The sequence below is a fragment of the Caloenas nicobarica genome, chromosome 5 (assembly GCF_036013445.1).
Source record: "Caloenas nicobarica isolate bCalNic1 chromosome 5, bCalNic1.hap1, whole genome shotgun sequence".
Lineage (NCBI taxonomy): Eukaryota > Metazoa > Chordata > Aves > Columbiformes > Columbidae > Caloenas > Caloenas nicobarica.
Window position 1 is genome coordinate 47,074,517 of NC_088249.1, and position 24,654 is coordinate 47,099,170.

General features: G+C 39.7%; 1 protein-coding gene across 4 annotated transcripts in view; it reads right to left on the reverse strand.

Moving 5' to 3' along the window:
• Window positions 1–725: 725 nt before the first annotated feature.
• IFTAP (intraflagellar transport associated protein) overlaps window positions 726–24,654 on the reverse strand; it is a 61,277-nt gene continuing 37,348 nt past the window's right edge. The window contains exons 6-8 of one of the 4 annotated variants that reach the window (XM_065636786.1): window positions 14,442–14,569; window positions 6,170–6,380; window positions 726–3,145 (exon numbers count right to left, since the gene is read on the reverse strand). In XM_065636786.1, the coding sequence (XP_065492858.1) occupies window positions 6,228–6,380; window positions 14,442–14,569 (281 nt within the window). In that variant the 3' untranslated portion in view covers window positions 726–3,145; window positions 6,170–6,227. Of the gene's footprint in view, window positions 3,146–4,331; window positions 6,381–14,441; window positions 14,573–24,654 lie in introns of those variants that run through there. The other 3 variants (XM_065636785.1, XM_065636783.1, XM_065636784.1) reach the window with 3 other exon arrangements.

A 24,654-nucleotide genomic window follows, 5' to 3' on the forward strand; every position in this document is an offset into this window, starting at 1 on the left:
CCACAACAGCCATAAAAGAACAAAATCTGTTGTAACATGATAGAATGCAGCTAAAGCCTTAATTTATGCTGCTAGTACTGCCACAAAATACGCTGAAGAATTCCACACAATTTTTAATCTCATTTTAATGGCTCAAGAGATAACTGTGTTGTAAATCCACATGAATTACAAAATGATTACACTAATTTTCCAGTTGAGCATTCAAAGGTTCTCAAGAATTGTATTAATTCAACAGAATATTTTAGTATGGTTTGTCTCTAGAAAAATATCATCTTCCATTTAGTTCTACTATCTTTAGAGTCTTTTTATAGAATACCATTATCTTCCTGTAGAGTGCAGTTATTCCAATTGTTACATTCCATAGTTTCTTTTTATATAGGTAGGTCCCTGACTGCTTTGTTTTTTGTAGTCCACATGAGTACCTAGTGGTTGCTTGAGAAATGTTTGGTTAGAGATTTTTAAAGCAGAGAATCTACTTCCCCAAAGTTTGGGAATATTCAGATCAAAGAGAGTTTCTACAACCTGAAATCCAGTGTGAAGTTAGATTTAGGGATTTTATTCAGATCTGCCTTTGTTTATTACTTTGAAAAGTTTACACGGATAGATGTACTGAACAAGACACCACAGAATAAAATACATACATAAAATATGTACATACATAAATTAATAAATAATTACATACATAAATAAATACATACATAAATTTATAGATTGTTGATCAGCGATTTTATTATCTGTCCTTTTTTTGAATTGCTGTAAATGAGACAAATATTTCTGCATTTTCACAAGGCATTAACATAGATTTCCATTTTAACTGTAGGGCACTGCAATTGCAAATAAAGTAGCCTGTCTATAAAAATGACGGTACCTTTTAAGACTTGCTTTCCTCCTTTCAGACTTGCCATAAACAAGCACTAAAACTAACTGCGGTCTAACTCCATGGCATTTTACAGCTCACACACTTGCAACATTGGCTTACAGTACCTTGCCAGCAAAACATAAGGTGTCACTTCCAACAGCCAGCAATCACAAATTTACCAAACACATAATCTTTTGAGATGTTCTACAACTTAACACCATTTCAGAGAAAACTGTCTGTCTTGTTTTCCCAAGGAATGGGCAGACATTTAGCACCTGGAGAACTGCATGTGCCCAAGATGGGCAAAGGCAGCCGCCTTTCAGTGAGAGGGTGCATCCCCTCCAGGACACGTGGCACCTCACACCCACCTGTGCTAACTGACACTTCGCCACAAGAAAGCACACTGTGGTGGGAATGCCCTTTGCTGTCACAAGGGCTTGGCTTTGCTGTACAGGGAGCTCACCTCCTGAGGCCAGTAAGAACCCGTGTCACAGGTTTCCTCACTTTACTGGGTGCTTGAACATGCCGAGGCTGAGCTGCAGCCTGTGAAGGAGGGTAGTAAGCCGCCTGTTCAGCACAGCCACAGTAAGTCAACAGGTTAGTTATCACTTTTCCACCGCATGTCTTCAGGAGTATCACATTCACAACAGCCGAATACAAATCTCTGTTGAAAAGAAGAGAATAGCCACACTCAGCTAAACTATTCAGCAGGTGAGAGTGTGCATGGAGACCTGGTACAAGACTGCTGCTTCGGCTTCTTTGGTCAGCCTGAGTTTCTTGCCATCTCTTTGCAGGGCTGTAAGAATTCATACCTGGGTAGGACCAAGGTACTGCTTAGACTCCTGAGTAAAACTGAAGGTAGACGACAACAGGATACAAATCAGCCTGCTATCCAAGCAGACACTTTGATACTAAGAGGCTGTTTAGCCACATCATGATGTATATGAAGTTGCTGAATAAGTAGAAATTTGGTCCTATTTGTACGTCTGCATTTAGTTTTGCATCACTGAGAGAGTCCGCCTTTTTAAGAAAGTGTATGTTTTTGCAAAGGAAGTCAGATCTTTTTAAAAGAATTCCACAATAAAGCAAAGTCCATTTCCAATCTTTGCCAAGATGCAGAGGGAAAAATAACTTTAAAGGAGGTGGGAATCTTTGGTAGTTATGGATGTAATCAAGTTTCATTATTTGAACAGGACTTGAAAATGTATGTGATATTTTTGTTAAAGCAAAAACCAATATTCTAAGCACACACCACTACAGAAACTCCATAATTACTTGTGTAAAATTCATAACTGAAAGTTAAACATATGCCTTTTAAATTTCATTTGTATTGTCTCTGCATTTAAATATTTTCCCGTAATGATAATGGGTCATATATATAGCTTTATATTCAGTAAAGTTAAATTTGGAATATATTTGGCCCTGTATTCTTTCAGCTAAGACTGTTAATACAAGGATCCTGTCTGCTCTGTATGAATATAAATGGTCTCATAGGAGTTCTGCCAGTTCATAGCAGCAGAAAATCAAGGCCAAAGGGTCTTTTCCATAAGAGCAGGGATTTGTTTCCAAGACATTTTCCTCAAAACATTCTGAATTATCTGGTGAGTACTCTCCATACTAAAACTATTTTCCGTCAGTGGCACTGTGTGTACACAAGTGTATATAATAATACCTTTATTCATTAATAGAAATATATTTAGAACCATAATAATGCCTCAGTCAGACTTGTCTGCATCTCTTTTCATTGCTTAAATTTATGTTGTATTCTTTCACAACCATTATCTCAGCAAATAATGACTCTTGCTTTTACACCCACAAGGAGTAACTGAGCATTAGTAATATCCAAGCTTGCACCACAGCCAGCCAAGGAAACAATCCTTCAGATTCTTGCTTCAGTGGAAGGACTACAATGTTTCCCATAAAACGCAAGGAGTTTCTCCCCATAACTCAGGATCCATCAAGACTGTGGAAAGAAGCAGTCAATATCCTTCTGGTAACACCCAAGTAAACAACAAATTTAATATAGAAAAGCTCACTGGCTGATATAGATGCATATCTCTATTGCACTTGAGACATCAATGAAGTAATGAATACAAAGGGATTAGAGCGATGCATCACACCGCCTTCACTTCCAACAAGTTCAACCAACATCAGAGATTTTGCATTTCAAAATCTTTGCCAGTACAGTAGGGAGAAAATCCTATTCTCTACTGCAGCAGCCCCTAAGTCAGTTCCAAGTAGCACTTGAAGTTCCTTGTTCCATGCATGAGTTTTCCTTTAGCTCTTCTGGGAAACAGCAAAAAATGTTTAGAAAACACCATAAATAGAAAAGGATACTGTCCCTTACCAGCCCCTCCTGAAAATATTGAATATTAAAGAGAACACAAGCCAGAAGAGGAGAAGATATGTATTATTCAGACTCCAAACAACCTTGCAAACACTGAAACAATCCCAGGTAACCGACTCCATGTACATGTACAAAATTTAACATGCACATAAAGCATGTTCTTAAAAATGATAACCTAGTAATGGAGAAGAGAAAAATATGCTTCCTCTGTGGGCAAGCCAATAAAATGTCATGTTCAGAAAATGTAGCCTACATTGCCTAATCTCCACTGTGATATTCATTTCTGTTAACAAAGAGCAAAATCTGCTCATGAGTAGTGTAAATGTAAGTGAATTATCCCCATTTCTCTGAGTAAGATGAATGTCACTAAAGAGTTCCAATTTTTTGGGGTATTCTGCAGCAAAGTGTTTCTTTGTATCAAATGGAACTATATAATGACTGTATTGAATGACACTTATGGAGCATTACAGGTACTCTGAACATTTGGTAAGAGAATCATTTGCTTATGAGAGAAGGAACTGAATGGCTAGATGTATCCCTAATGTACAGGGGAAAACTGATAATGAAATGAATAGAAAATAGAGATTCCAGAGCTGATTTGGCCTGAAAATCATTATGAACCGCTGGACCAATTTTCTCATTGACTCTACTGGCAACAGGATTCCAACAGGACTGATTCATAGTTTGGGTCTCATACTTTTCTAATAAAACACAGAAAAAAACTGCTGAATTCATCATTCCACAAACCCACAAAACTCCACCTTAGTTTATGGTTGATTCTTTGCAGGATATCAAACCCTGTACGCAGAGGTCTCTTAGACTGAAGCTTCCTTTGTCTTTGCTATACATACATATGTTAATGAGGTTGTCTCCCTTATTTTTCTGTTGAGGCTTTTAAAGGCTGATGTTGCTATCTTTGTACAGCAGTTTTCAATTTCTTCCTCCCAGATTCGCTCAGGGAGCTCCTCCAGAACTTACTTCTTATCCCTCCTATTTATATACATTATCTGTGTATTCCAGAAGATTAATTAATAAATAGATCTACTCAGGAATTTTTATCTGAACAATTCACTGGAAAATTCCAGTTGTATCTGAAGCATTTAATTCAAAATATCTTGGGTTCAACAAAACACTTCATTGAATTCAAATGAATCCACATTAAAAAAAAAAATCCCAAATGACAGCAGAGGCTGCTATCCAGTAAATTGCATCAAAAACTGCTTTAACTACAGCAAGGCATCCTTTTGATTGTACATGTTAGAAACACACTTCTGGATGGAAGTTTATTTTAACATCTGGACATGCTAACAGCAAGGTCCTATACAAACCAGTTTTTCTATACAACATTTTTGCAGTTTTATATCAGTCTCCTTAAACATCTTGTCTAAGACCACTTTCTTTTCTGTTGTTTTTTTTTTTTTGGTGAATCTCACTCTTAAATTATATCCCTCTAATTGAGGTAAATACCATTCCTCAAAACTAATGCTATTCATATTTCAGTGGTACATTATTATGGTCTACAAAACTACTGATCCAGAAAACTTCCTTTGGAGTATCAAAACACCTTTCTTTGCTTTTATTAATTGCTGACAATGGAACAGCCAATGAGCCACAAGGATTTCATCCAGAGCCTTTAAAAAACTTGTGGTTTGGTCTCTAGTCTATCTGCTCAGGCTCTCTTCCCATATTCATCATGTTAATCACCCACTTCAGAAATAATGGAAGTAGGTGAAGGACAAAATGTTGATCAATAAACTAAAGTAATGCAGTTATACCAGAAAAAAAAATAGAATTCAGTGTTGTGATGTTACAACAAGTCTCATTAGCAAAGCTTCTACACTAAGCTGGAAAAAAAAAAAAGGAATTCTAAACACCTCATAGCAAGAGTACCTACTACCTTGTGTGAGAGGTGCACGCTATTCTCTCCCAGCCATACTAGCTGACCTTTACGTAACCCCAGAGTCTACTGTATTTCAGCAATGCTGAGTGTAAGCCATAAGCTGGTATTTGGAATCATCTCCTGTAAAAAAAAATGTAAAATCTGACAGCCCTTCAATGCCAGTTCCTTTAAACTATAAGACCACTATTTTTTCCTCTGAGGAAGGCCTTTTGTAGCAGTTCATATTTTAATTGTTAGGAGTTGCACCACATCAATTTTGATGAACTCAAAAAGTTCATTGGAAACAGGAATAGATATTTCTCTGCAGAACTGAGGTAACCCAAAGGACAGGAAAAACCCAACATTCCCAGATTTATTCACTCATATAACTCTGTATATCTAAGTGTTATAGGGAAAGAGAAAGATTGGTCAGCTGCAAAAAGCTCTTATTTACACTACTGAAAGGTCTAGGTAAAAGGCAGCTTTAGGACTAGCATTGTGCAAGTCAGGAAATGAGTCAGTACCAAATATAAGCCAGAGTAGCCACAGTGCTACTATGAATTCCAACAGATTGTTTTGGTCCTATGGAGCAATTACTCCAGCACACCTAGACTGAGCCAATACAGGATTCACCCCGCTCAAAGATTTTTCTGCAAAAGTGAATTTATGGCTGTCATTTGACATATTCTTCCAACTGCCCTGTACCACCTGGAAAACAACAAAGTAGCTGAGCACTGGGGCCTTAAAATATTAAAGGTCACTGATCTATACAAAAATCGTGTTGGGTTTAGGGACAAACACAGACCTCTTTAGCCAACCTGAATGTCTAAGCAAATCAGTGTACAGACATATATAAAGGATGGAAATATCTCCTCTGTGGCTGAAGGGCTACTATACAAGCAACTCTGGGCAAGCGCCCTCTTCCTATTCTGTGTTTTCATTAGGACTAGGAGGAGGTACAAGAAAAGGCAAACTCAGGCTCCAAGGCACCTTAGTAGAAAAAACAAAAAAATCTCAGTGATGTCATTTACTTGCCCCATAGATAAAAACACTAAATAAGGGTACTATGAAGGGCTAGATTTACCTCCTAAAAATGTTATTTCAACAGTACTGCACAGAATGTCTTTGACTCAGTCTTCAGCTCATGCTGACTTGACATCTGTCCCCATTTTCTTCTCTTCAGATAATTCTATAATGGACTTCAGCTCAGCTTCAGAGAACTTAGGGGTCAGTGCCACATTGTCATAATCAAATTCATCATCAAGTGAGAATGGTTGAACATCGCCCCATAGTACCTGCAGTGAGGAAAAACAGATACATAAATAATATTGCTGCAAGAGATAAGGAAGGTCAAAACATAAACTTCTAATTAATATTTAATTAAGCTATGTTTTTACTCTAGCACTCTCAGCTGATTAAACTCTTTTTAACTAAAAGAATAAATTCAGTTATTCAATTTGACCTAGTTTAAGCCATTTAATGTGCCCCATTTGTACTGTACTGTATCTGAATGAATATCATTAGCTAATTTTGCCCAAGGCAAGGAATCTAAAAACTGGCACTTGTAGCAGCAGGGCTGTGGGGATATGGACAAGTTATGTACAACTATGTTAAATTTCAAAGACAGACTCCATATCCTTAAAATTTGGGCTAGTATCACACAAAGCTTCAGTGTACATGCATCTGATACTAATGTAACATGCTTCCCAGAACACAGTTTCCACAAAGGAAATGCCTGAAATGACCAAAATGACACATAATCATTTTTCAGACTCTAATAATTTATTTTCACCATCTCAGAGATATGAAATTGGCTGGTTTGGATTTCTCACATGATGAACATGAGAGTCTTACTGCATTTGCCAATATTTGCTTTGTTGACATAGTGTATAGCATTTCTGTATTGCTTCTCATTGCAATATCTTAGAATAAATGCTCTGCCTATGAAATAAAACAATGAAAACAAAGTTATATGGCAGGCTGCACACTGATAAGGAACTGCAGGGGGCCATGACACAAAAGGTTATGGTAAGCAGTTACATAAAAATATTTCCAGTGCTACACAGGAGACACATCCTCACAAACCAAACTGTACAGGAATGCTACCTATCCTTTGAGATGTTAATATAAAATGTCTAGAAATTTCTACTACGACAAATAGCACAACTCCTCAAGGGTTCTGTATTTCAAAGATTTAACTACTTCAGAACCAAATTAGCAAAATATTTAAACACCTGCTTATTTTTTTCAAACTTCTCATGAATCCTCAATTAAACCAATGACCACTGATGCATTTGATGTTAAGAATACACTTATTTGTTTTGCTGAAAGGGAAGAACAACGCTCAGCATCTTATGGTCACTACACAGTTTAGAAGGCAAAGGATGCCACACAATTTCTGGTAGCATTTTGTAAGAAGCTGTAGTGACACAGTTAATGCCATTTAATAAGTCAGAGAAGTGGTAACTGGATCCCGCTACTGTGTCCAGCACTTGACAGGCATGGCAGTGAGTATCTTGCAAGTATCTACATCCTTTATTAATAAACTGTAATACTTGCTGATTGATGAGGAAATATTTTTTTCCGGTTTTGCATAATTTTATTATTCACCTGTATTGTTTAATGTTCTAGGGACCTGGCTTACATTGGCTTCAATAAATGCTGGAATATATAAATCATCCTAGATGCAGACCTGTAGACCATGAGCATTTATAAACAAGAAAAAAACAAACTTTGTAGATAGAGTTGGTCTAGAAAATGGTATTCATGCCGCATGCAAAGATTATTTTGTGTATGTCCATAGACTATCCCAGGTAAGCCATCATTAACTTTTATAGGAGCACGTTCAATAAATGCTTACGTAAGATAAAGCCTACACAGAAACTCTCTTTCCCATTAAGGCTAGTGTCAATTCTTTGACCTCCTTGCCATATTCATGTCCAGTTTCATCTTTTCCACAGGCAAAGACTCCTAAAATTCCATGCCAGTAAGGGTACCAGCAACTGGGTAACAACTGATACTAGCATCCAGGGTACAGTACCTGTCTTTCCTTTGAAGAAATACAGAACACTCTTCTAAAATATGGTGCAAGGTGCAATTATTTTTCAGTTCGTTTGGTTGTAACAGTATTTGTTACCACATCTACAGGTAACTAAGCTAAGAAGAGTTTAAATTACAGTAAACCTTCATAGGGATTCTACAAAAACAAATCTATTCTTCCTTTGCCAACATAGTTACGGAAAGTATACACACATTTACTAGGCCTTTGTGTTGACCTTTATGTCATTCCAGGAACATTTTATGCATGTGCAGGGAAATACTGGAAAAACTTCTGTTTAAAAAACTCAACTCCAAATTGCTAAGTGGAATTAGATGCCAAAGTAGAACATATCCAACTTTACTGTTAACAATTTTTCTGTTACACACTCACTGCACATTTGAAAAGCGTATTCACATTGCAAATTTATCAGTGTGCTCCATCTCTCAAATGAGTACTCAAAGCACTAGGGATTTTTTTTTTCTTCTTCTCCCAATAAGCCATTCACACCAACCTTCCATGCAGAGAAGCAATCTAAAATTTTTATACTGCAAACTGCAATTTTGATCTATTTCCAAAGGAAGACATTTTGCAATAGAACCTGATCAAGTTATTATCTTGTTATATTTGCACAAGGAGCTGAGGGAAATATGTGAATTTCAGGTGTCTAATTTAACATCTAATTAAAATCTTTTTGAGAGCTCTCTGGGAATAGAATTTTGCTCTATTAGAAAACTGTCAGTTTGCTTAAGATTGCTCCTGTGACTTATTCTCTGTAGAAAAAAAATCTTTTTCATGTACAGCTCATGCATGTCCAAATTAATGGGGGAAAGAATGTAATGTTCATATTAATAACTGAAGTGTTTTGCTAGAGGCTGTTTTACAAAGCAATGTTGTAAATAAAATACCTTAAAGTTCAGACTTTCAAAAGCCTATTAATAATTGGCAACTCTATTCTTTTTATTAATCTGTGTGGAGCTACATAAATTGAACAGCTTGTCTCTGTCTTTCTAAAACCTTTATTTCTGTGTAAGTATGGCACTGATTCACTTGTTCAAATTATGTAAAGGATACACACACACTCACCAATGATTTTGTTGTATACTTAAGCAAAAACTTACTAGTTCAATAACAATAAATTTTAAAAACGGGGGGGGAAGGTACGTATGCTATTAACTCATGTAAGTTTAACATATACTGGGGTACTTGGGAGAAAAAAAGAAAAAGTTTATATTGAACTTGGGGCACTAGATTGGGAGTCAGTAAATCTTGACCAGTTTTCCACTTCTGCTTCCTAATTCTGCACAAGTAACTTTATCTCTGTGTCTTTACTGGCCTCTGGGAAGAAGTAACTCTTCCATCTCCTTTCATTTAGTCAGTCCTGTCTTCAAGTTCCTCCTTGTTCTTGTTGCATTTATGCATAGCACTTAGCAGAAACAAACCTCAGTTGAGACCTATCAGTAAAACCTTAAACAAAAGCAACTCAATGGAAGTTGTATTTTAGGTTATAAATGCCACCATTCCACAAATAAAGATAAAATGATAGGCATGGAAAATACTTTTCTGAATGCTCAAAATAAAGACAAACAATAGAGAATAGAAGGGTAGAATTCATCTTCCCTCATACCAGCCATATAAAAATTAGGCTTCTAGATTAAGGTAGTCAATTAGCCAAAAAAGACCCAGCCTGAGAGTCAGATGGAGATGTATTTCATCTTAGGACAAATGGCTACAGCAAGTGGGATGAATTACTTTCTGAAGGTGCTTAACTCCACCTTCTGATGACAGAAGGACTAAATTAGACTAAGTTTAAAGCTGAAGTTAGGTGAGATGAACCCCTCTTTGAATGCATGCTTATATTGAGTGGATGGAAAACACGCATTCAGTTGCGCTCACATATATGCAGGGGGGGAAATAAGAACAACCAAAGACCCTAGGAAGCAGACATTAAGACATACTGTTAATTAAAAAACAAAACAAAACAAAAAGTATTTTGTGAAAGACAGTATTAAATAGAAAAAATGAGAAAATAAATATCTGGGTAGGAAAGGTAAATGTTCTGTGATAATGTGCTTGAACCATGGAGAGAATGCTGTTTCAATTCACGGTGGCCTGTGGGAGGTCACGTATGCTGCTTTGTCGATACTGAAATCCAAGAATATATTTATGTCTAGAACCCAGGAAGAAAGATGAAATGACATTGGTGGACAACACAAATAATTGGCTGTGTTATTCACTGAGCCTCTTCCCAACAGCTTTTGACAGAAAAACTTTTTCAAGGAGACAAGCTTTCTTTAACAATTAGCCAAGTTATACACTGGCTCTTAGCAGACCTTCTTTCTTTAAAATTTCCTTAGCAATACGTTCAGAAATACACACCTTCTCCTAAAGTCCTTCACAAATACGTCCATAGCATGGACATTCGACATCTTACATTGCACTATGAAGCTTGTTTTTCATAGGATGTTTTGATGGTGAGAGAACAGTCTCATTTCAAAGCAGGGATGTCTCCAGGAGGGCAGACTTTGACCTGTTTAAGAGGCTGGTTGGCAGAGTCCCTTGGGAGGCAGTCCTGAAGGACAAAGGAGTCCAGGAAGGCTAATCACCACAAGGCTAATCTTAGAGGTGCAGGAGCAGGCTGCCCCATATGCCAAAAGATGAGCCAGCAGGAAAGAAGAGTAGCCTGCCTGAACAGAGAGCTTTGGCTGGAATGCAGGGATAAAAGAAGAGTTTATGACCTTTGGAAGAAGGGGCAGGCAACTTCAGAGGACTACAAGGATGCCATGAAGTTATACAGGGAGAAAATTAGAAGGGCCAAAGCCCAGCTAGAACTTACTCTGGTTACTGCTGTAAAAGACAATAAAAAATGTTTCTACAAATACATGAGCAAGAAAAGCCGGGTTAAGGAAAATCTCGATCCTTTAGTGGATGTGAGAGGAAACATAGTGACAAAGGATGAGAAAAAGGTTGAGGTATTTAATGCCTTCTTTGCCTCAGTCTTTAATAGTAAGACCAGTTGTTCTCAGGGTACCCAGCCACCTGAGCTGGAAGACAGGGACAAGGAGCAGCATGAAGCCCCAATAATCCAAAGGGAAATGGTGACTGACATGCTACACATAAACAAGTCTATGAGGCCAAGGGTTCTGGGGGAGCTGGTGGAGGTGCTTCACCAAGCCACTTTCAATTATTTATCAGCAGTCCTGGCTAACCAGGGAGGTCCCAGTTGACTGGAGATTAGCAAACATGATGCCCATCTACAAGAAGGGCCGGAAGGAAGACCCAAGGATCTACAGGCCTGTCAGTCTGACCTCAGTGCTGGGGAAGATTATGTAGCAGATCATCCTGAGTGCCATCACATGGCACAAACAGTTCAACCAGGCAATCAAACCCAGCCAGCATGGGTTTATGAAAGGCAGGTCCTGCTTGACTAACCTGATCTCCATCTATCACAAGGGGTCTCGGTTAGTGAATGAAGGCTGTGGCTGTTGTCCACCTAGACTTTAGTAAAGCCATTGACACCATTTCCCACAGCACTCCCCTGGAGAAACTGGCTGCTTACGGCTTGGACAGGTGTACTCTTCGCTGAGTACAAAACTGGCTGGATGGCTCGGCCCAAAGAGTTGTGGTGAATGGAGTTAAATCCAGTTGGCTTCTGGTCATGAGTGGTGTTCCCCAGGGCTCAGTATTGGGGCCAGTTCCATTTAATCTGTTTATCAATGATCTGCATGAAGGGATTGAGTGCACTCTCATCAAGTTTGCAGATGACACCAAGCTGGGTGGGAGTGTTATGCTGCTGGAGGGTAGGAAGGCTCTACAAAGGGATCTGACCGGCTGGATCATTGGGCTGAGGCCAATTGGATGAGGTTCAACAAGGACAAGGATCAGGTCATGCACTTGGTTCACAAGAAGCCCATGCAACACTACAGGCTTGGAGAAGGGTGGCTGGAAAGCTGCCTGGAGGAAAAGGACCTGGAGGTCTGGTCAACAGCTTGCTGAATATGAGCCAGCAGTGTGCCCAGGTGGCCATGAAAGCCAGTAGCATCCTCACTTGTATCAGAAATAGTATAGCCAGCAGGACTAGGGAAGTGATTGTGCCACTGTACTCAGCACTAGTGAGGCCCCACCCCGAATACTGTGTTCAGTTTTGGGCCACCCACTACAAGAAAGACATTGAGGTGCTGGAGAGAGTTCAAAGAAGAGCAACAAACTAGTGAAAGGTCTGGAGCACAAGTCTTATGAGGAGCGCCTGAGAAAATTGGGGTTGTTTATCCTGGAGAAAAGGAGGCTGAGGGGAGACCTGAAATGAGGTTACAGTAAGGTGGGTGTTGGTCTCTTTTCCCAAGTAACAAGTGATAAGATGAGAAGAAATGGCCTCAAGGTGCATCAGGAGACATTTAGATTGGATATTAGGAAATATTTTTTCACTGAAAGGGTTGTCAGGCATTGGAACAGGCTGCCCAGGGAAGTGATGGAGTCATCGCTCCTGGAGGTATTTGAAAGACGTGTGGATCTGGCGCTTACAGACATGGCTTAGTGGTGGACTTGGCACTGCTAGGTTTATGGTCAGACTCAATGATATAAAGGTCTTTGCCAAGCTACATGATTTTACGATTCTATTTCAGGGAAAATCTTTTTCTAACCAAGTCCTGACATAAGCAACACAAGACTTTATTTTAAAGGCAATGACAATTTGAAGCACTAAGGGATTTTAAAATGGACTTGTTCAGTCTTGACAGTTCTAAAAATCAGGCCACAGTTATATTATATAAATGAAGGCTCAAATATGCATACAGTTCAGGGAGATGAAGGCCTTTATCTTGAGCAGCCTGGCACCAGCCAAATGGTTGTGAAAATCATGTCTTTGTCCTTAAAAAATGCAGCAACCCTTAACCAATGTAATAATACTCAGTTCCTCTTTCATAATTCAACATCTCCTCAAATGGAAATGAATTTTGCATGCGGTGGGATCTTTATCTATTTTTCATGAATTATAGTTTAAAGAGTCACACGCAATCCTTTATGAACACGGCAGACTGCTACAACCTTCCTTCTTCTTTGGTTTTATACAAAAGTTATGAAATGAGAAAACTACGAAACCTCATTCTAGTTTTGTGTGTGTGTGCCAATGGATATATCTCAAGGCAAAAACCTTGAATTATGTCAATCCTAAGGGAAAAGAGTATTTGCATTCAGGCAATGATGCGTGTTAAAGCTTGAAAGGTCATTTTAGAACACTTAGTTTTTCCCTAAGCAGGCTTGTTCCTTATAGTAAAGAGTTTATTGCAAAGAACTAAATACAATTGAGCTCAGGAAAGGATGCACCATATGCACTGCTATAACATCAATACTTCCCTGGTCACACGTCATTTATAAACTTGATTTAAGCTTCATGGGACATCAATAAGCATATGAAACTACAAAAACTGGCCCATTTTAGCTGGAAGCTAACTTCAGCTTCTATTCTAATGATTAGGCAGGGGAAAAGAGTTGTGAAGAATCCTCTGCAATAGAATCATCCCCAAAAGTTAACGCTCACACTGGCTATTTTGATAGGAAGCTTAATGACTTAAAATGAGCCTGTGAACAATCCACACCTTCTGTTCCAGTTTGAAAAGAACTGAAATTTTTAGGGAAAATGGTGATTCTAAATTAAAGCTTGTATTTTTTGTGTCTGGCTAAAAGACTCAGACTCCATAATAGAAACTGCTCCACAACAGACCTAGACAACACAGATCTTCAGCAGCGGCTTGCTACTACTAATTTCCAAGAGGACAAATCCCAATTCTTACCACAATATATTCTAAAATCTTTTTTTTTCTTTTAAATTTCACATTAAAGGGATCATTCACTACTTCTTTGTTGCAAAAGATGGTTTCTATATTCAGCCAAATGAGAACTGCAGGATGTTGTCAGATCATGAGATCAGTGGATAATTAACTGGCCCTTATTCTACATAAGTAAAGAATTGTTAAAAGTTCAAGAAGTGCAAGAGTTTACTTGAATATTCTGTGAGTTACACCAATTAAATATTAAAAAGCCCACATACAGTTTGAAGTATTGAAGCACACATTTTTTAAATGTAGGATTATATAGCAGCAGCATGCAAGTTAAAATAGTACCTTTCTGTTAGAATGTTTATCTCAATTCTTAATGCATTTAAGAATTCATTAATAATTTAAAAATTAATAATCTGATTTGTTAACTCATAACAGTTCCACGCACTCCATCTATATCCCTCTGTTCTTGTGGAAATAACATTAGAGACCAACAGGTAAAAAACAAAAACAAAAACAAAACCACAACAATTCTGACCTCTTACCTCTCGGGCTTTGCTGTCTGATGGCTGTGGAACTAACGAGGTTCTGAACTTCACTTGAATAGGCTTATCAAAAAAGGGTGTACAGGAAGTCACTGTCTGTTCCACCTCTCCTGGGAGAACTAATGATCCTGCTGAATGAAAAGTAGTCAACTTTTCCCTTCCATTCAATGCATAAATTAGAAAAATCCTGTGTAAAATCTTGTAGTGCTCAGACACAGGCAGAAGCTTACTAGTCAAACTGTGCTGTACTTACTGTTGCATAATATGTAATATAGGCAGCTATCTTTAAAACAGATCTATGCAGTCCTGAGCATCTAGATAACAAACTATACTACTGTGAGAGCCTTGAAGTGTGCCCCCCAACCTTTGCAACACAAAGGACTCATTATTGGTGTATGTTATTCCTTAAACAGCTGTTTTTTGCAACTTTTGCCAGGAAAAGTTAGGTGGCTGCGAAGGCAGACACTCTACCTCAAGGCCCTGCAGAACGAAGGCGTAAATTTTTGAGATAAAGACAATTAACAGTGTTTCATTCCTGGGAAACTGGGATGACCAAGATGGGTCACCTAGCAGACAATCAGCCACTAGGAGAAATCACGAACCACCAGCTACCCCTAATGGACAAAACAACTCACTTCTGGTCAGGACTACAACCATTCCTCTAAATTTTTGACCACCAACTCATTTCTGGAACAATCTTCTTAATTAGCATGAAGAGCAAGCAGATAGAGGAGAAGAACTGCCCTCTCCTATCTCACATGCAAATTGGGTTATAAAACTTCCTCATTTGGGACACTTTTTAGTTTGTGTTTTGTGAGTGTGTTTTGTGTATGTGTTTGTGTATGTGTGTGTGTGCGTGTGTGTGTGCTGCACGGCATTAACGAAGTTTTGCAACCACCACCAAGACAGCTACAGAGAACAACTGAGTGGTGAGATCTTACCTTTTCTTCTGATACCTTAACCTATCTCTCTTTTTCCTCTCTCTCTCTTTCTAACTTTATTCTGGGCATGTAAGAGTAGTATCTTGTGAGTTTTGTTGTTAAAGTCCTGCTAAGTTTTTATGATATAGTTACAAACTTTTGCCAAGCCACTATTCACAGTAATCCCACTGAGTGGTGTCTAGTAAATTCGTGACTTAATCGAACCTCTTGGGTGATTGTAGTCACTTTGTGTAACTGCGCAGAGCATTCAAAAGTTAAACTTTGCCCTCGCCCCAGTTGAGTTGGGATGGGACAACTATACTAAGGAAAAATCAAACTTGGTTGAGAATAGACTGGTAGGTCTTCTTTGTGGAGGAGACTGAATTAAAAATCTGGATGTAGACAGTCCTAAAGTCAGAGAACACCTGGGATTAGATTAATCTCTTCCATAAGAAGTAAGGTCCTGAGCAGAAATGTCTGGGGCAGGAGTTACAAGATACCAGACTGAATCCTGCTCTTGCCATTGATTAGCTGGGCAGTCTCATTCAATTCTCTTTTGCTAGAGTTTCACCACCTGTAAATTTGACATAAAGAATCTTTGCAAAGTGTCTTTACATGGACTCTCTCAAAACATTAATAAAAATATCTGGTAGAAGTATAAATATTGCCCACTACAGTACCAGATGACTCTCCTGTCTGAGAATATTTCATGGATGTTTGTCCCTCCCTGAGCTTTCCAAAAAGAGGTACTTGAGAGGACTTCTGTACATCTGGGACACAGGAACATGTAAGCTTTCCATACAGGCAGGATTTGGTCCACAGTTCACATATGCACAGGCTTTATGGATCACTCTTCCTTTGCACACTTAAGCAAAACGTTCATACTCGGAACAGTGGGTTTGCTTTCTATGACAGCCTCAGAAGGACATGCCTTAGGTTTAGAAATATCTTTTAATATGAATCAAACTCATCTGTGCTACATCTCAGATGTGTCCATCTTGTCTCAGTAACATTTTTATGAAGGAACTTAAGGGAACCATATGTCTTGCTATTTAGTCAAAGGATTATGCAAATCTACCTACTATTTTTTCTGGCTGATACACAAGTTTCTTTACAACTTCATACTACATTTTAGTAGCTTCATTTCCTCTTGAAATCTCAGAATATATTTTCAGAGTGTTGTTTAATGTTAGTGAATAGAACCAAGGGGTACATAGATGCAGGGTCAAAAGGAAGAAGCAGCAACTTCTCTCTACCTGCACACTTTTACCACAGTAGCGGAGTTACAGACCTCTCATTCTCCTGTAAATCTACATTTGAAAATAATTATTTCCTAGCTAAGCCTAAGTAAAAAATCCATAATCAAATTCTTCATTTAGTTTTCTTCTGGAAATTGTGTAATATTTCAAAGTCAGCAGGACTTTAGACTTGTAAAGTAGAATGTTCTTTTAAAAAGAGATTAATTCATTCCCTTGGATAGTTCATTCCTGGATTTTGGGGTTTTGATTCATGATTCACGTATAAGTGGTTTCCAGTTTTCATGCCTATTCTGTTGGTTGCTTATATCTATCTCTAGTCATCTGTGTGCTTTCCGTACTTGTTCTCAGCATAGCATCTGATTTTACTCTGCATCAGTTAAGTGAGAAAGCTTTCTGAGAACAGTGCAGTCCACAGGTATATATACTATGTCTTGAAATACTCTGCAACTGGTTTTTTTTGAACTTCCAGAACTTGGTCAAAACCATTTGTAGGACAGAAGGAAGATGTGAATGCTCATTTAAAGGCAATCGCTTCTTCTGTTACTGTTTCAAACTTGCACCCTAAATATATATCCTCACTGAAGGAAGGAAAGCCTGGACGTTTGTATCACCTCCTGATAGAAGCACTGATTATTCCTGTACTATCAGCTTCCCCACCGCCAATAGACCAATCTGTGGAGAGAAGACGAGGAGGAAGCACTGTTATGTAACAATCTGGCAATAGCTCAGAAAGACAACAAAAATTAGAACAGAAGGAAATTTATTTTTGCTTTTAGCAAGAAGCGCTTGTCATACTCAGAATGTCAACTCCACTATTTTAAGGTTCATTACTAATGCAAACAAAGTTTCAAATTCCCTTCAATCACCCCATAAGAATGTGATAATCAACCTTTCTTTGCCAGTAGACATGCCAGAAACAAGCTTTGTCTCTCTATCCTGGCTGCGTGACAGCATATGAAAGCCTAATCAGTAAATGCTGCTTTCCTTAATAATGTTTAATCAAGAAACTCCTTCAGAGAGAAAAAGTGGGGAGTTTTGACAGTCCTCCTTCTCAGTGGGAGCTCCCAAAGGAACCGTAGGCTATTGTAAGATCTAGCCAGTACCTCACAGCTGGTTTAGGCTGATGCTACAGCACTAGTGGATGATGATCCTAATTACATTGCTAATTATGTTCTCTGTGGAGGTGATTAATTAGCAACAGCAAAGCCTTGGATACTGCCAATGGCACCATAGATAGAGATAACTGAGCAGGTAATGATATCAAAAACCTGAGAAGAGATTCTGAAATGTACCTCTTCTCATACCATGAGGCATCAACTTCCTGGATGATATGGCAGTGAACTCTGATTATTTTACTCAAGTCCAGCATACTTTAATGCAAGCATATTTGGAAACCGATCGATTCTCCTCTATTTAGTTTTTGCTCATTGTGTACCACTTACATTAATTATAAGTATAGAAAAAAGAATCTATTGTCACAAACCTGATTTGAACTTTCAAGACTGAAAAAGTTCAAAGTCTTGTCTGATTCTTTAGCTTTACTGTAGCAAAATGATGCCCAGCTACACGTTTTACCACTTTCAGACACTATATTTCACAAAAATGCTGTTAATGCGGAGCTGAGGAGAGAGGTAGTGATAATGAAAAAAGCTTAAAAGCTAAATTTTGCTGTCTCCTCTGATTCTCAGGCTTTAGGCTTTTAGTCCCAAAGAGTACCCTAGTGTGAAATCATCTTGAGGCAGTGTTAAACGGATTGCAGAGATTGGAGAAGAAAAAAGAAAGAGATTCACCAGCTGGGGTGAGCCAAATACTTGGAAAAATCCACATAATATAATACCGAATCCCCTTTCTCAACCTGATTTTTCTGGATGTTAATATAGGCTCAAAAATAAATGGAAAGGCACAGAAAATGGAAAATAACATATATTTATATAATTTGCCTAAATAATTATTTAAATAATCAAATAGTTATGCTTGGCCTCAGCTTCAAAGTAACTGAGTTACTTGGGTTCTCCTCAACCTCTGTGGGGTTACAGAGAACTGGGACTTTGAAAAGACAAGTTTACAGCACTTCAGAGCTCCAAGACAGATTAGGATGAGAATCTGATATCCTTGCCTATGCTGTCTCACCTATACATTTAATTAGTCCTATTTTAATTTTCTCTTGCATTTAAAAATAGCACACTCAAGGTCTCTAGACATGCTTTTTACATATTTTGTACTTTATACAAATATTACTTATTATTACCTAACCATCCTGCAAGCCCTGCAGCAAGTGATTTGTCACCAGGCCTGGAAAGGAATTCTGTCACCAACACAAAGGTACTTGGCATTCTCCATCCATCCCTGGAGAAGGCCTCATCATATTCATTGTTGCCTTCAGCTACTTACAGTTACAGATTAAATTCAGTGAGAAAGAGCGATTAAACACTCTACGATACACATGCTGTCTCCACACGATGCATTAAAGTTGTGGTTTAGGGCAACAATTTTACTTTGCCAATCACAGTTAACTATGCCAAAATCCCACAATGCAAAGCATTGCCCTGTTTTCAGGCTTTCAGCCCAGTGTTGTCTAATGAAAACAGCTACAATTAATTTGCATGCTAGCCAAATCTATGGGCTGCTTTTTCTTTTTTTTTTTTTATTTTTAAGAAGCAGCTGTATTCATTCAAACCTTAAAAGACATTGCACTTAGGACAATAAGCTGAGGAAAAAAAAAAAAAGAGGGAAAAGAAACTCACTAGAACGATTCTTCCAGGACACCTCGCAAAAAGCATTGGTTTTGACGGATGTTTTAATATGTATTTTCTATCACGCTTTTCACACTGTCAACTCTGAGCCACTTAATGTACAGTTGCTAACTCAGCTAAGTGATCTGCCCTTTAAAGCTAAACAAAGTACAGAGAAACTGAACTGTTGCCAATAATAAGTAGAGATAAAAGCTTGTTGTAATTATAGTGGTAAGGTATGACATTTTTCACTTGGATTCTTTGATAACAGCTAGTTTTATAAGACACCAGTCTGGACAGCGATACGTGGGAAAGGTTTATCTCGCAGGGGCAAAATGATGCTGGGACAGGAATTAGTGGGGCTCATTCGGAGGGCTTTAAACTAGATTCGAAGGGGGACGGGGTTGTAGCTAGGCTAGAATCAGTGGGGCAGCACTCTAGAATTGATGAAGACTGGGAGGCCTCCCATATCCCTAGGGTGAAATCAGTGTGCTCAGCTCACTCCCTGAAATGCCTGTACACCAATGTATGTAGCATGGGGAATAAGCAGGAGGAGTTAGAAACCTGTGTTCGGTCAGGAGATTATGACCTGGTGGCAATTACAGAGACATGGTGGGACAGCTCACATGACTGGAATGTGATCAAGGATGGCTATGTCCTTTTCAGGAAAGACAGGCCAGCCAGGCGAAGTGGTGGAGTTGCTCGTTATGTCAGAGGGCAACTACAATGTATTCAGTACTGGTCAGGCACAGATGAGGAGCAAGTTGAGAGTCTGTGAGTGAGAATTAAGGGGCAGGCTGGCAGGGCTGATACTGTTGTGGGAGTCTATTACAGGCCACCAGATCAGGGTGAGGAAGCTGATGAGGCCTTCTACGGGCAGCTGAGCGTGGCCTCACAGTCACAGGCCCTGGTTGTTGTGGGGGATTTTAACTACCCTGATGTTTGCTGGAAGGACTGCTCAGCCAGCCAGCCACAGTCCAGGAGGTTCCTCCAGTGCATTGATGACAACTTTCTGATGCAAATGGTGGAGGAGCCGACTAGGAGATGTGCACTGCTGGATCTCGTCCTCACTAACAGGAGGGTCTGGTTGAAGCAGTAAAGGTGGAGGGCTGCCTTGGTTGCAGCGACCATGAGATGGTGGAGTTCAGGATCTCGTGTGGCGGGAACAGAACAGCAAGCAGAATTGCAACCCTGGACTTCAGCAAGGCCAACTTTGGCCTTTTCGAACAATTGGTGGGGGAAATCCCTTGGGCAAGGCTGCTTGAAGGTAAAGAGGCCCAAGATAGTTGGTTAACATTCAGGGACTGCTTCTACCAAGCTCAAGATCAGAGCATCCCGACACGTAGGAAGTCAAGGAGGGGAGCCAGGAGACCTGCGTGGTTAAACAGGGGACTGCTGGGTAAGCTCAAGTGGAAGAGGAGGGTTTACAGATCATGGAAGGAGGGGCTGGCCACTTGGGAAGAATATAAGGCTGCTGTCAGAGGACGTAGGGAGGCAACTAGAAAAGCTAAGGCCTCCTTAGAATTAAACCTGGCAAGAGGGGTCAAGAACAACAGAAAGAGCTTCTTCAAATACATGGCAGATAAAACTAACACCAGAGGCAATGTAGGCCCACTGATGAATGGGGTGGGTGCCCTGGTGACAGAAGACACAGAGAAGGCAGAGTTACCAAACACCGCCTTTGTCTTTACTCTGCCGGAGGCTGTCCTGAGGAGCCCCATACCCCTGAGGCCCCAGAGGAAGGCAGGGCAATGGAGGAGTTTGCCTCAGTTGATGAGGACTGGGTTAGGGAGCAATTAAGCAATCTGGACATCCATAAATCCATGGGTCCAGATGGGATGCACCCGCGGGTGCTGAGGGAGCTGGCTGAAGTCATTGCTGGACCACTCTCCATCATCTTTGCCAAGTCTTGGGAAAGGGGAGAGGTGCCTGAGGACTGGAGGAAAGCAAATGTCACTCCAGTCTTCAAAAAGGGCAAGAAGGAGGACCCGGGTAACTATAGACCGGTCAGCCTCACCTCCATCCCTGGGAAAGTGAAGGAACACCTTATCCTTGGTGCCATCTCAAGGCATATCAAGGATAAGAGGGTCATTAGGGGCAGTCAACATGGCTTCACCAAAGGGAAATCATGCTTAACCAACCTCACAGCCTTTTATGAGGGCATAACGAGGTGGATAGATGGTGGCAAAGCAGTGGATGTGGTCTACCTTGACTTCAGTAAAGCATTTGACGCCATCTCCCACAGCATCCTCACAGCTAAACTGAGGAGCTGTGGTCTGGATGACCGGGTAGTGAGGTGGACTGTGAAATGGCTGAAGGAAAGAAGCCAGAGAGTTGTGGTCAATGGGGCAGAGTCTGGTTGGAGGCCTGTATCTAGTGGAGTGCCTCAAGGGTCAGTTCTGGGGCCAGTATTATTCAATATATTCATCAATGACTTGGATGAGGGAATCGAGTGTACTATCAGCCAGTTTTCTGATGACACCAAGCTGGAAGGAGTGGCCAACATACCAGAGGGCTGTGCTGCCATCCAGCGAGACCTAGACAGGCTGGAGAGTTGGGCGGGGAAAAATTTAATGAAATATAACAAGGGCAAGTGTAGAGTCTTGCATCTGGGCAGCAACAACCCCAGGTTCCAGTATAGGTTGGGGAGTGGCCTATTAGAGAGCAGTGTAGGGGAAAGGGACCTGGGGGTCCTGGTGGACAGCAGGATGACCATGAGCCAGCACTGTGCCCTTGTGGCCAAGAAGACCAATGGCATCCTGGGGTGTATTAGAAGCAGTGTGGTTAGCAGGTCAAGAGAGGTTTTCCTTCCCCTCTACTCTGCCCTGTTGAGATTGCATCTGGAATATTGTGTCCAGTTCTGGGCCCCTCAGTTCAATAAAGATAGGAACTGCTGGAGAGAGTCCAGTGCAGGGCAACGAAGATAATTAAGGGAGTGAAGCATCTCCCGTGTGAGGAGAGGCTGAAGGAGCTGCGTCTCTTGAATTTGAAGAAGAGGAGACTGAGGGGTGACTTCATTTATGTTTACAAAGGGTGAGTGTCATGAGGAGGGAGCCAAGCTCTTCTCGGTGACAACCAATGATAGGACAAGGGGTAATGGGTTCAAACTGGAACACAAGAGGTTCCACTTTAATTTGAGAAGAAACTTCTTCTCAGTGAGGGTAACAGAACACTGGAACAGGCTGCCCAGGGGGGTTGTGCAGTCTCCTTCTCTGGAGACATTCAAAACCCATCTGGACACCTTCCTGTGTAACCTCATCTAGGTGTTCCTGCCCTGGCAGGGGGATTGGACTAGATGATCTTTTGAGGTCCCTTCCAATCCCTAATATTCTGTGATTCTGTGATTCTGTGATTCTGTGATTTGTTCTGACATATAGGTGGCAGCATTTAAAAAGACCAGTAACAGAGTATTTTTCAAGTTTGTGTCACACTTCACTTATAAACTAACTGGAATTCTTCAGAATTAGTCCTTTATTAAGGTGGTCAATAGGTATACTATTTGATGTTACTTTATTATTACAAACAATAGAAGCAACATCATTTTGTATTTTAATTTGCATTTTGTTGCTCTGGTTTCTACAGCAGTAAGATTACACCTCTCTTATTATGAAGCCTATCAAGTGGATTTTGACATATAAGACAACTATCAAACTATAAGTCCTCTTTTCTGCACTTAGCAGAAAAAAGGGGAAATTTTTCAGCTTGAGTCAACAACCACGTCCACTGAAGAAGCCCTGGGCAAGATCCTGGCTGTGGCTTTTCCATATATAAATCTGCAAGCTATTCACTTTCCTTACAGAGTTTAAAAGGGATAAATAGCTTCTGGCTATGCAGTGTTTCAATGGTATAAAATACAATCTAAATGCTAAATGTTGTTAGTGAGCACTGTTGATTGCTTAGGGGTTGATATGATTTCTTTCCGCACTGAGGCAGTCTGTGCAGGGAGTTTGTGCAGGGAGTTTGTACAGGGAGTTCTGTCTCATGGGAAGACCTGAGGAAAACAGAGATTGAAAGCCAAATCAAATGTCACGTAAAAAGCCAGGAGTTAGCACACTGATAATCTACAGTAGTGGTGGTGTAATGTTATGTTTATTTTTCTCAAAGTCACCAATAAAAGCACTAACTGAAAGGTTTCCCAATGTGGTTTGCATAAAGTGCTGTTCAGACAGTACAAGCAGATGATTGTTTTTGTAATTCTCATGTTATTCAAATGCAGTCTGTTTTACTAGCATTTTCTAAACATATGTGATACACATGAATTCATAGAAATAAGTGAAAAGCTCACAGAGAGGCAAGGTCTGGCATGGTCCAGAAAGTGGCAAGCAAGCTCCAGCAGAGCTCTCCTTTCTTCACTGCCCTCCTTGGTATTTCAGTGTTGGGCTTATTTCTCATCATCCAATTTATGGCTTGTTTTGAACTAGAGCTATACAACAATAGTTATATGAAATAGATATAGACAATTCTCATTTCATTCTGATACAAGTGAAATGTGGGTTTAGGCTTCCACCAGTGAGCCTCAGGTTTGGTTTTGTTTGTTTGTTTGTTTGTTTGTTTTTAGTAGATATTACCATAATTTAAGACAAACACAGAACAATGTCCTACAAAGGGAAAAATGGGCACATATGAACACTGCACTCAAAAAAATCTTTGATGTCTGTACCTGATACAAGACTGCTATCTCACTCCCACCTTCCTGAAATGCCCAGGCTGGGGAAAGAATATTTGCTGTAAACCTGACATATGTTGGTTTATTATTTTCTTGTGAGTTACAGCCAAGCTCCAAATATTAATCAACTGGAAGTCTCTAAGCCATCTGACTATGAATAGGAATTCTGCACATGCAGAAAGGAAACACTAATCTAAGATTAGACAGACTACTCAAATGCCAATAACCAAGGAATTGAGGACCAAAGTCTTGCTCTGTAGCAGCTTCTTTCAGTGACCTTAGGCAAATCCCTTAATCTGTGTGGCTTGGTTTCTTTGTGCAGTTGCAGGCATACATGAGATAAATACATTTAATCACTAAAAGGTCATCAACTCTAGTGGTAATAAAGACCACACAAGCACCTGTGATAGACAAATAATTACAGACACTAGGTTTCTAGTTACTTCTTAGAGCTGGGAGAGCTAAAATTATTATAGATGTATGGAACAATTCAAAACAGCTCAAAATGCCCATAATGGGAATTTGTAAAGAAGTTCACTGTGAATTCAAAAGTAGTCTCATCTATTTTAATCATTTTAATAGATAGGGGCAACATTTTCATTAAATATTTCCACTTTGTAGAACTCTCAGCACCCA